The sequence below is a fragment of the Apus apus genome, chromosome 2 (assembly GCF_020740795.1).
Source record: "Apus apus isolate bApuApu2 chromosome 2, bApuApu2.pri.cur, whole genome shotgun sequence".
Taxonomy (NCBI): Eukaryota; Metazoa; Chordata; class Aves; order Apodiformes; family Apodidae; genus Apus; species Apus apus.
In genome coordinates, this window is record NC_067283.1 from 44,246,923 (window position 1) to 44,260,010 (window position 13,088).

At 39.7% G+C, this 13,088-nt stretch overlaps 1 protein-coding gene across 5 annotated transcripts in view; it reads left to right on the top strand.

Moving 5' to 3' along the window:
* The window catches only part of ATP2C1 (ATPase secretory pathway Ca2+ transporting 1), a 100,902-nt gene that overhangs the window by 24,164 nt on the left and 63,650 nt on the right, over positions 1–13,088 (top strand). For 4 of the 5 annotated variants that reach the window (XM_051609174.1, XM_051609170.1, XM_051609171.1 and 1 more), the window contains 2 exons: positions 8,485–8,580; positions 9,577–9,850. In XM_051609174.1, the coding sequence (XP_051465134.1) occupies positions 9,743–9,850 (108 nt within the window). In that variant the 5' untranslated portion in view covers positions 8,485–8,580; positions 9,577–9,742. The remainder of the gene's footprint in view (positions 1–8,484; positions 8,581–9,576; positions 9,851–13,088) is intronic. The other variant, XM_051609173.1, reaches the window with a different exon arrangement.

Sequence of the window (13,088 nt, forward strand, 5' to 3'; positions counted from 1 at the left end):
CAGTTGTGGCCACAAGCTAGGACAATGAAGATCATCACTCCAGCTACCAATAGATTGTCTATTAACAGATGTTCAGAGTTGACAGAAGTTAATAACAGTGTACTCTGCAATTGGAATCTGTTCATGTAACTTGCCTCATGAGAAAGAAAACTGGTGACAGGTTTTCTCTTCCTACCTTCCTTCCTTGAGGATTCCATGTCAAAGGAAGCTAGTGCTATACAGCCTTGACGAATGATCATTTCTGTGCACAAAATACACAATTCAAGTTTCACCACACTTTCCTGTTAACGACTTTCAGCGCTGCTGGGGAAGGATCATTTCTATGTTACCTTCCACCTCTGCTAGAATTGAATCATGCCCAGGCTGAGAATGAGAAAGTACACAGAGAAAATAATTTAGACAAATTGTTTGCCTCAGTAAAGCATCAACTTATATTAACAAAACTTTTAAATATTAATTTAATGTTGCAACTGCTCTGTAATTTGCTTCACTATAATTTTTGTTTTAATAAAAAATCCATTTGCTAATCTCTTCAACAGGCTGCAGTTCTGTTCCAAACTCTTTATAACTATGATGCATTTTTCTCTTTCACTCAAAAATTTGCAGCACTTTTCCCGTCTGCTTGTATTTCCACCTTACTGGACCTAACCTCAGAACCTCACTTTCTTTCTCCCTGGCTGATTATTTGATGGTTTCATCCCTGTTCTTTTTCTAAAATGTAAGATGACTTTTTCCTTTTAAGTCATCATATGTTTATTAATTTGTATTTTTACTAATTCTATTCCTATTTCCTTTTGTGTCTGGGTCTATTCCTCCCATTGTGTTTGGGTCAACAACTCTTTCCTTGTCTGCCAGGATAACTGCTTATTAAAGTCAGGTTTCTAATTCCTTAGAGCTGATGAAGGATTTATGCCCTGAAGCATACAGTTTGGTATCCCAGCCAGTGCCCTTTCTAATGAATGTTCCCATTATACGCTTACTTTTCCAATCTTCTTTTGAATCTGAGTAATATTTGACCTCTGCAATGACCTGCAGGAAAAAAAAAAAAAAAAAATCCTCATTTTGATCACTTCCTGTTTTATTCAAAAGAAAACCTAAACAAAAGAAAAAAAAGGACTTCTTTCCTGCATTTCAGATGTGCTATGGCTTGGTCCTTCCCCTGTGTAGAGCAAAGGCAAATAAGAGCTCAGCCCTTCTTTGCTGTACCTTATTCTTCCCTATTGTCTTTTATTTCGCTCTGTGTCTGTCTCCTGCCTGCTCTAAACAGTTTGCATCTTTTCAATCCTTCTTTATATAAAAGCTTTTGTATGACTGTTCATGACCATCATCTATCTCTTGTCTTTGCATTTCTGCAGCTGTTTTTTGTGAGATGGTGGTATGCCTGGCTATGGAAACTCCCAGTTAGACACATCCTTAGTTTTGAAAATAGAAGATAATAATACTGCCTCATCTCATTCTCTAGCTGTACTTTTTTGATCATCCATTCACAGTGTGAGCAATATCTTCAGCTTGATGTCTTCAAAGTGGCTGTATATCCTCTGCACTAGAGATCCAGGCTGTCCAAAACTGACAGCTAATTCAATCCTAAAATCATTTTTAGAGTGTGAACAAAGCAGAAAGAATAGATTGACATGCAGCTACTAGGATGAGTGTCCTTTGATATATAAAGAGATAAAGTCTAAGCCAGATACAATTTTACAGAATCTATTTTCTGAGTGTTTTTTTTCACTTTCAAATGAAATTCTTTAAGTCAAGCGTTAGCCAATTTACTACATGAAATTCACAGAATCATAGAATCATCAAGGTTGGAAAAGACCTTCAAGATCAAGTCCAACCATCCGCCCTACAATCCTTAACCACTAAACCATCTCCTGAAGCACCATGTCTACCAGTTTTTTGAACACCTCTAGGGACGGTGCCTCCAGCACCTCCCTGGGCAGCCTGTTCCAATGCCTCACCACTCTTTCTGTGAAGAAATTTCTCCTAATATCCAATCTGAATCTCCCCTGGTGCAACTTGACCTCATTTCCTCGTCCTATCACTAGTCACCAGGGAGAAGAAGCCAACACCCACCTCACTTACAGCCTGCTTTCAGGTAGTTGTAGAAAGCAAGGAGTTCTCTCCTCAGCCTCCTCTTCTCCAGGCTGAACAGCCCCAGTTCCCTCAGCCTCTCTTCACAAGACTTGTTCTCCAGACCCCTAATCACCCTAGTTGCCCTTCTCTGCACCCTCTCCAGCACTTCAATGTCCTTCCTATACTGCAGTGCCCAAAACTGCACACAGTGCTTGAGGTGCAGCCTCACCAAGGCCGAGCAGAGGGGCAGGATCACCTCCCTGGTCCTGCTGGTCACTCTATTCCTGATGCAGGACAGGATGGTGACCTTCTTGGCCACATGGGCACACTGCTGGCTCATGTTCAGCTGGCTGTCAATCAACACCTCCAGGTCCCTCTCTGCTGGGCAGCTCTCCAGCCACTGGTCCCCAAGCCTGTAGCTCTGCCGGGGGTTGTTGTGGTCCAAGTGCAGGACCCAACATTTGGCCTCATTGAAACTCATATGATTGGCCTTGGTCCATTGATCAAACCTGTCCAGATCCCTCTGCAGAGCCTCCCTGCCCTCAAGCAGATTGACACTCCCACCCAGCTTAGTGTCATCTGCAGACTCACTGAGGGTGCACTCTATCCCCTCATCCAAGTCACCAATAAAGATGTTAAACAGGAGCAGCCCCAGCACTGAGCCCTGGGGGACACCACTTGTGATCAGCCACCACCTTCTTATTGTAAATTGTCATGCTGATTCTTCGTTTAGCTGTATGTAGGCTTCCAACACATTCTTCTTTGTATCTGATCAACAGAGAAATGAACTGGCCTGGGATACAGACCTTTAAAAAAATGGAGTTTCTTATAAAGTCAGGTATGTTTTTTGCAAAAGATGCTCAACAGCTGAGCTATCAATTGCACCTGGACTTTCAGGTGCTCAGCACATGGTCCTTGCTCTCCACCACCTTTCAAATTACATATATGCTTTCAATTAGATCCTTTTTACCCCATCATTGGCAATATTCACATTCTCCACTCTAGGATAAGTCTCATTTCATGCACTCACAGTACCTCCTCTCCTTGCTTCTTACTTCATCAGCCTCAAAACAGAGAACTTCACAGGGACAGGAAGAAAACATGTAGAATTACCTAGCAGTACACTCCTTAAACCATAGGTGAGACCTCTTTAAGTGAGAAGAAGGGCCCTGAGGTGAGTCCTTATAAATCAGTATTGCAGTCCTCTTCCTTTCTACTGTGCTATGTAGCAGTCTCATCAAGGGACATGTTCCTAGGGAAACACTTGGAAGGGCTTTGGAAAAGAATTAAAGACAAAGAGGAGATGGGAAAAAGGTTAGTTATTTTTGGTTCTCAGTTGTTTAATTGTCTTGTGAATGGTAGCTACATTTAGGAAGAAATAAGTTTTACCTAGGTATAAAGCCATAAGGAAATACAGCAGAGTATATTGCACAAGTTTGAGGAGTAAAGCTGAATTGCTAGAAGGTGGTGCTTCCACTCTAGAGAAGTGTTTGCTTAATTTCAAGAAGAAAGTTGTATGCCAAGTCTGACAGAATGTGTGTTGAATTTCCCTGTTATCTTTCCCTAGTCTTATGTGAGTAGTATTTAGAAAAGCTAGTATCAGGTCTTTAGTGGTAAATTGCTGGAATTAGACTCAGTTTGAGAAACGTCTTCCTCTTGTTTAGCTGTGAAGAAGAGGAAGGTATCTCAAGTAGCACTTTGGGCTCTTATTATAACTCTTCTGATAAGATTTAAGAAATAAAATAAAATCAGATTTCTAAAGCCTCTTATGGGGGTCCAAGCAATAATGAGGCTCTTATCCCTAAGCACATCTACAGATCTAGTCCCTGATATCCTGTATGCAATTTCTGCTTGTACTTCAATAAGAGAAGGTTTTCTTGATAATCTGACCTTGTATGTCTCCAATTATGTCTTTAATAAGTGAGCCTATTGAATACCAAGACTGTACTATAAGTGTTCTCCACCTGAGGCAAACCTGTGAAAGTGCCTTTGCCCAGGACTCTTCTGAGTGAGAGGTAGAAAACATTCAAGATGAGTCCTCTTTAGAGCTGGAAGATTTGTGTGCCTGAGAAAAGGAAGGCTAATGAAAAAAGGCCCCTTTCATTGCAAGACTACTTCTTCTCAAGCATTTTCTGCTGGCAAGGATCTTAGTGGGTTTTTTTGACAGACTAACTGATTTCCTTTGTTTGAAGGCAAATCTGAGGACAGTTACTATGCAACAAGGCTGTAGGAAGATTAATTGTTAGGCAGACAAGACTGTGGGAATCTAATGCTTTGGACCTTGGATGAGAGAGAGTTAGAGGTGAGAAGAAGCTCAGATGGCTGCCAGGTTCCCAAACAGCAGACTTCAGCCTGGCCTTTCTAACCCTACTGCTCTGTCAAGCACCCTAAAATTAACCCACAGTCCATCAGTACATTTCATGCTCCTTTGAGACATATGTGAATCATCAGTTGATCTTTTCCATTCAGACAAAGTTAATAATTATGCGTTTAGCAGGCAAATAAAACACTGCAGATTTCTGTTATTTAACTCTACCATGGCTTCCTGTTGCTATGTGTGGGAAGAATTCATTCAGGAAGAATCTGGTAGGAAAAAAGCCTTTCTCTCTTTCTTAATCCTGTATAATGGATACAGAATCATCTGGGCTACAATGGCAGAATAATTAACAATGAAACACCAGTGGTGAGGGAGCTATCAAATGGGATGTCTCTGGATCAGTATTGGGTCTGGTATTAATTAATGAAAACACTAATTAAGGTTTCTGTTAAACTGGAAGATAAAATGAAGCACACATTGATCAAATTTGTAGGGGCCAGGCTGTAGTTATAGAATGATTGACCAAGAGATTTTAGAGTAAGAGGCAAATTTAAAATAGGGTGAGATTTTAATTTAGATAAATGTTAAACAATGCACTAGGGGGTGATGCTTTATAAAACATAAGACTGCTGATTAGAGATTGGTAATGCAGAAAGAACTTGGGGGAGTGGGTAACAAATGGGGCACAAATCTCAATCTCATGGAGCTTTAAAAAACCAAATAGCTTTTGTGGCTTTACAGAGAGTAAAAGGGAGGTCATTTGTAGGGCAGCAGCCATAGGGATATCTATTTTGTGTTTCTAGTGCAGCAACGCAAGTGTAAAGCTTCAACCTGTTATCCACGTGAAATACACTCTTTAATTGTGACCTCAGAGCTGGATGGTAAAGAAATAAAGCTTCGGAAAGTGATGCAGAGCTGATAGATATGTGCACACAGCCTCTAAGAGGCATGTGGGCACAGTGTGCTCCACTGCTAGTCCACCTCTCAGCCAAGGGGCACCTAATCAGGCACCCTACATATGATCCATTGATGCTAACAGATGCATTCCTGTACATGACAAAATGCAAAGGGAGGGAGCTGCTTTGGTCATGGAAAATGTAGCACCACATAAGTGTAAAAGCCTCAGAATCAATGATACCATTGCATATGCTTAGGACTTTTATAGGAATGGTTTGTAATTTCATAGGATTGCAGAACAGCTTGGCTTGGAAGGGACTCCTGGAAATCCCCTAGTGCAGTACCCTTGCTCACAGCAGAGTCAGAAAGAGCAGACTGCTCAGGACAGATTGTAAGGTTTTGAGTGTCTCCAAGGTTGAAGACTCCACAACCTTTCTGAGCAGCAGGTTCAGTGCTTCATCACTATTACAGTGGATTCATAAATATATAATTATATTTAGATGGAACTTTCTGTATTTCAGTTTGTGCCTATTGCCTCCTGTCCTTTTACAGGGCACTGCTAAGAAGTCTGGCTCCTCTTCTTAATCACTCCCCCCAGCTCAGGTATTTATGCACATGAAGATCCCCCTGAGCCTCTTCTTCTCCAGGCTGAACAGTCCCAGCTCTCTGAGTCTCTCCTCCCATGATAGATGCTCCAGCCCTGTAATAATTTTTGTGGCTCTTTGCTGGACTTGCTCCAGTATGCCCATGTCTTTCTTGTACCAGGGAGCCCATCACTGGACAAGGAACTAAAATCATATATTTTCATTCAAATCTTAGAAAATTTAAGTCAGTGATGCATATTGAAGATAGTTTGTGTCACTCAAAATAAAAAAGGAACTGGAACTAGAATTGAACCAATATATCCTGCTTCCAAGAACAGGAAATTAAATTAGCTGAAAATCTTATATTAATGGCTATGCTAGAATTCTTGTTACTTACCAAAGCAATAAGGTATGGAGAGACAGGGGAAGAAGCAAATTATTTTTGTGACAGTACACAAACCCAAAACACAATACTTTCTTTATGCGTATAGGATATGCAGAAAGGATCCAAAAGCCATGGCTTCATCGGGATAGAGAAGTCTTGGCCCAAAGAACTTTGAAAGGTTCTGGAAGATGAAGGTGTCTGGCTGAGACACCAGGATGACAGAAGAAGATGACAAACCAGCTCATTATGAGCAAGTTACATCTTTCTTCCTGTCTGGCTACTAGCAGCTTGCAGGAAACAGGAGGACAAATTCTGTATTTATCGATCAGTTCCTTATTATATGTGTTTTTAGGGTGGGGATATTGTGTCTATATGTCTAAATGCATCTAAATAGTTATACGCGCATATACCTTTATAGATACATATGTCTGTGTATTTCTTTCCACTCAATGAAAAGGGAACTATTTACCTCTTTTACAACAGGATCTGGATGCTTTTTGTGGATTTTGGCTGCTAGTGATATAATTTATCACTTTCATTAAAGATTTATACAGGGCAGGGATTGTCTAAGTGCTGTGCAAGAGCAGCTAAATTCACCTTGACTGATACCACATGCATTAGTTGAACAAATAGTTTAATGCTGTTCTTGGTGATATAGGATAGTTGCCATGCTAGGGCTGAGAAGTTTAGTCTCTGTTGTTTGCTATTTTCTCAACACAGAATGGATTGTTATTTCAGTATAAGTTGGGTTCATTCCTAGGTAAAGCAAAGAAGTGTTTAAATTTCTTTATTTCCTTTTAAATATTTCATGACATAAGAAGCCAGAGGATTTCTTTAATAAAAACACAGGGCACAACAAGAAGAAACTGTTCTTTCAGGTGTCAGAGTGTCTGTAAATTTTTGTCACATTATTTTAAACCAGAGGAAAAAAAAAATCACTAAAACTCCTGAACAAACACATTCTGACAGCTGATATGGTATGTTGAAAGCTTGTCTTTGATTTTCTTGGCTTGTTACTGCCTTTCATTAAGGGGGGTGGAGAAGGGTAGAACATAAGTGATATGTACCACTGACTTACTCTTGTTGGTGCAGGTTTTTCTAGTTAAGAAAGCCACTTTAATCACTATTTCATCTCTGTTTCAATAAGGAATTTAAGGTACTATGAAAAAAACCTGTAGATTTCTGATACTGGCCAAGTTAGGTAGCAACCACATGATGTCCTACACTCTCAAGGCTCCAACCATCTGTATGACTGCAGATGTCTCCTTTGTGCTCAGTAAGTACCTGTATGCAGCATACAAGAGGTGGGTGTACATGTGGCTGCTGAAGCACTGATGTTGGGCCAGCCTGAAACAAGCCCATTGGCAAGTGGTCTGTTCCTCTGGATGAGCTTGGTCATGCACTACAGACCTTTGCAAAGAAGTGTTTTCAGCCTGGTATGATTTGTCAGTGAATGGCAAAAACCATAACACTGTGATTTTAGGTTAGGTTAGTTAGGTGTTATGCAAAAAAAAAAAAAAAAAGTCCAAGTATTTGTCCATTTTAAAGGAAGCATTACAGCAAAGTGGAGATCAGTGCTTTCACCTGCTTGAATCTTCTATGTCTGTGGCTTGTGTCTTCAGTTTTACTATCCTTGTCTTTCTGCTTATGGTGATCTTGGCTTTGCCAAGTGTTTGCAATTAAAATTCTTGTGCTTTGTGTTACTGATCTTCATAACATTCCCCTGGCTTCACGGCAACAAGTGTACTTGGCAATTTCCAGTGCTGACAACTCCAGTTTTCTTCCTCTGCAGTTCAGATGGTCAGAGCCACACAAATGCCAATACATTTGCTCAAGCCCAGAGGCAGCATTTCCGGCTCAGGAGGGCTTTGTACCAAAGCAAGGGCAGGGAGAGGTATTGTGCTGAGTGCCCAAAACTGGCTGGCATCTCTGGATGGGAAGTGAAGTGAAACTGGTAGATCACCTTGTAAGCAGGCCTGGTGCCATCCAAACAGATGGGCTGAAGTATAAGCAGCCAAACAGTCATTTAGGAACACAAAATGGACTTGTTGAAGGCAGATTTCCAAGCATGAAATGTCAGAATGGTTGCCTGTGTCAAGCCTCCAAACCTGAAGAGAAGGAAGGATATATGCAAGTAGTATGGGATGAGCTAAAACTGAAAACAAACATGAAAATCTGTCTTAGATCCTTTCCTGGATCCCATTGAAAGATATTTTTTTTTTTGGTAGCTGTGAGACCTAGAAGGGATGAGTGGAAGAGGAGTCTTGCAAAGAAGTATCGTTTCCCTACCACATGGATTACTTTCCACAAACTGTGATGAAAAGGTAAAGAAATTATTTCTTTTGCCTCCCACAGATGTTGATGTGCTGGAGGCTCACAATATTGCTCTGTCTGGTTAGTCTTTGGCAGCTGTATTTAATAGCTTCAGGACATTCTGTAGTATTAGCCAAGCTCTAAATAATTTATTAAAGACAGAAAATGTCTTAGTAAATCTTAAAAGACTGAGTTAATCTCCAATGGCTGTGGAATCATAGAGAGGACAGAATTGCCTCCCTGTAATAAGAACTCAGCTTTTCTCTGGGACTTTTCTGCTTAAACGATACAACAAAAGGAGGTGGGAACAAACCCAGACTTCTCTAACTGTGAAACTCCAGAATTTAGGATTATAATTGGTGGAAATGTGCTTTGCTGCTTTTCCATCCCCTACCTAAGCCAGGTAAGCACTTATTACTTGTCTCCTATTCAAAGGTGCAAAGTAGAGAAGGGCTGAAAGAAAGACAAATGTAATGACTAGAAAGGAAATGAGTTTGTAGGTAAGATTCAAGGCAAAGGCTCCAATTGCAAGCTAGGCTTTATCTGAGTTTACATTGTTATGTCCTGTAACTGGTACCTTGCAGTTCCAGTTTAGGAAGTGGAGAATGAAAGAAAGCATTAACCTCACTGAAATCCACATAACAGGATTGTGTGTGAAAAAAAGTGAAATCGGACAGTGCAGTCGTTGAAATGCAGCTTGAAGAGTAGGAGGAAATATGCTAGAAACAGCAGTTTTCTAACCTCTTTACTGCAGCTGAACAAGCTTTAAGAAGCATTAGGATTTACTCTTTGTAGTGAGAGGGGTAGGAAAAATCCGGACCGAGTTACTGTTACTCGTTGTTGGTTTTTTTTGTTTGTTTGTTTGTTTTGCAGCAGAGAATTCTTACCAGAAGTAGGGCTGTTACAGCACGTTAACAGGGAAATTATTTGCATTTGGTAGAACTGCCTCTCAGTTCTTCCAGCTCACACTGCCCTTGTGGCACTTTAACACTGGTCATTTGTTGCAGGCTCTGCATTTGGTGTTTTGATTTTCGCCAGTTGCTCTGCAGGAAAGGATTGTGCAACAGTCGAGGATTACTGAGCTTTTGGAAGAAGCAGAGAACATGCATTCGGATCTCAAACTCCAGAGGGGGAAGATTCTTTAACTGTGCAGTATCAGAAATTGCTTAAATTATGGATAACCTGCTGCATAAGTCTGCCTTGTCCTATTTCATAAAGCTTCCTATCCATGCAATTTGGAAACTTGTATCGGCAGTGAAAGACAAGAGGACTCAAGAAAAGGTAAAAACAAATTTAAATCTCCTTCAGTTTTAACCCTGTGGGTGACCTAGCTATATCTTAAAGAGAGAGGATCAGAAAATTATCATCTGCACGGTTTTCTAAATGTCAGTATCTGGAAGTAATGGCTACATTTAAGTTTTTATAAGAGCTTTGTGACTTTGAGAAAATTGGCCCTGAGGACAAATAATTTTTTTACTCTGAGGATATAACTGGACACTTAAAGCAATTGGAGTCTGAGACCATGAAGCTTTAAGTGGTCATTACCTGTCTGTTGAGGATCACAAAAATCCATATTTCACTGCTGTCGTGAGCTGTTTTCAGTGTAATTCCAATTTATCTCGAATTACTCCATCCTGGCTGATGTTTAACTTCCTTTCACTTTCGACAGTCTGGAATCTCCTTGTTACAATAAGGGGGTGGGAGGCATGTATTTGCGAAAAGGAATTCCTAAAAATGTATCTAAAATCAACCAGACTTCCCCTCTCTTCACTCTTCTGTTAGCCATAAACATTATGCTCTGCCGTTCCCTGTGCAGTAAGGGCTTTGTTTCTACTAGGACATAATCAGTCTGAGATCAGGTGTGGGGACTACTCGGTATTTGGGCTCTTTGTCATGGAAAGCTCTGTTAATTAAAAGGTTGAATTCTCGGCGGTAGGGTTGGCATTTAGGAGAACTGAACTGTTGCTGTTTCACAAGGAAAGGGAAGCTATTTGGCATGGGGGAGGAGAAGGGGTGATCCTGGAGGGGCCACCTCTGATGAGTTACTGTTCCTTTTGGTCCAATATGTGCTCAATATTAAGCTTCGTGATGAGCATTCCGAAGCAGCCTATATCAGGAGCTGGAATTCTGCATTCCTTTGAAAGAGTTAAACTTCTTTGTGCACTAAATGATGTTGAATAGCATACTTCCCTAAATGAGAGGTCAGCAGGCAAAGAAAGGCACATTCCTTTTACATGATATATTTTGGAAAAAAGTACGAAGGCTCTAACTGGCGGGGGGTGTGGGGGAAAGTCTGCTTTTCCTGTTTTGGTACAGTAATGCTCGTTTTTTTCTTTCTTATTCATAATGTTTTTAAAATGGCTAACAGCTCAAGCACTATATGATTAAAGAAATGTTGCATTCATTCTCCTTGGGTTTGTCTGATGTTGGCAGGGCTGATATTCACCAAATACCAACATTTGATTCTTTGACTCTACAAACACTTACAGGGGTGGGAAGTGCAGTTGAGCTCAGCAGGTTGCCCTGCATGGTGTTGAGAATAAGCTTTTTATTTCTGAGAGTCACATTATTTTATCTAGCAGGGTAAGTCCTTGGGATTGTTTGCTTAATACTGGCTGGATGCCTTTCAATAAACATTATCAGTAGATGACTAACTGCTTTTTCGTTGAGGATTTTGTTGTTGTTTTCTCAGTATTCACCCATTATTGATCTGGACAGATATTAAATTGAACCTCAGGAGGGCTGATAGATCTATGCTAACAGTGCTACTGTCATGTTCTGCTCAGATAGTTTTGGTCTGGTGCTCATAGTGTTACTTGTACACTCATGGAGGCAAAAATCACAAGCAGAGGATGTATGCAAGGCTGGTTGGCTAATAACTTTGACTTGGTTAAAGTTTGTCCTGACAGCTGAACTTCAGAGGATGAATAGGTTAGTTATAACTTTAACATTAATTGGTGAGATTGAATGGTTTAGAGAGCAACCTGTAACTTGATGCTAAATTAAATCGTTCTGTGTTTAAGGATGTGAATATCTTCAATGCAACATACTTCTGGCACAGCTGCTCCATCCACACTGCTGGAAGAAATCCATTTAATCAAAACAAGCATTGATGTAGTTATTAGCATGTTAGTCCCAAGACACAAAGCTTTATCAATATCAAATGAACAGAATGTGATGCTGCTATTCATTCTCTTTACATTGCCTGATACTATGTAGTGAATGTAATGAGGCTTGTTGAAGAACTGCTGTTCACCGTGATGTCCCAGAGCAGATATGCATCCTAGGAGATTTGTTCACTGATCAAACATTTTAAATGAAATACCACATTAAAATAAGTGTAATGATTTCGATCCAAAGTTGGCTTTGTGTGCTCACTTTAGGGAGTTGCATTTTAGTCTGGAAACTAGACAACTAAAACTCCTTTCTACTAGTTGCTTAGAAACTTTACAGAAACTGATCATCAGTAACAGCATTAGACATCAGATATATCAGTAAAAACTAAAGGTGTGAAATAAATGCATGTTGTTCAGAAAAGATAGATTCTAGAAATTGCCACAATCTCATGAAGTCCAAGAGATAAAAATATTATAAGGACATGTGTCTATATAAGAAGATCCAGACTTACACTAAGAAGGATAAACTTGCCTGCTTCAGTTATACTGTATAGTTTAGGAAGACTATTTCCATACTGGCAGTGTATTAGTAATTGTTTCTTTTCTTGGATCACCTTCTGGAATAATTTCTTACTGATTACTAGGCCCAGGACCATGGACTTCATAGATTACCACTATGAGACAATTATTTATGATCTTTAAGATTTTCTCTCTATTTTTAACTGAATCTCAAATATTTTAAAGCACAAAAATCTGAAAGCTTCTTGACCAGCTTTATACAAGTGGTATGAAATGGCTACATGGCAGAGTTTCTTTGAGTGTAAATGACATTTCAACAGCATAATTGAGTTTAGGAGGTAATTCTGCTTAAAGAAGGCTTTTATCTAGACTTGTATAGCTATTTCTTATAGGAATGTTTTTTTTTAAATGACTAATTAATTTAATGAGTATCTAATTCTATACATTGAATTTTTCCATAAAAGAGATTATTAAGTTCTTAGAAGCTATGAGGTATTTAATATTAATTCAGCCTGAGTAAGGCAACAAATGAAACAATATCCTAGGATGTGGAGCTGTCATTGACAGATTAAGGAAATTTATTTTTTTTCTTAGAACTTAAAAAATAAACTTGGAATAAAAATTAAAGTAAGGACCTTGGAAGATACAGAAAGGAAGACAACAGAGAGAAAAAGAAGATATATGTTTTAATATGGTTACTGCCTCTTTTGGGGTACTGGAAAATCCAAATTCCTGTGAATTTTAGCCTTGGAAGTGACTGCAAGCAATCCTGAAACAGCAGCTGAGTAGCTCTGGAAATGAGTTTTCCTTAGCGACTATGCAATGGGTTTGTGGTTTTAATGACATGGCTGACTAATCCCAGTCCCATTTCTGAGAATATAAAT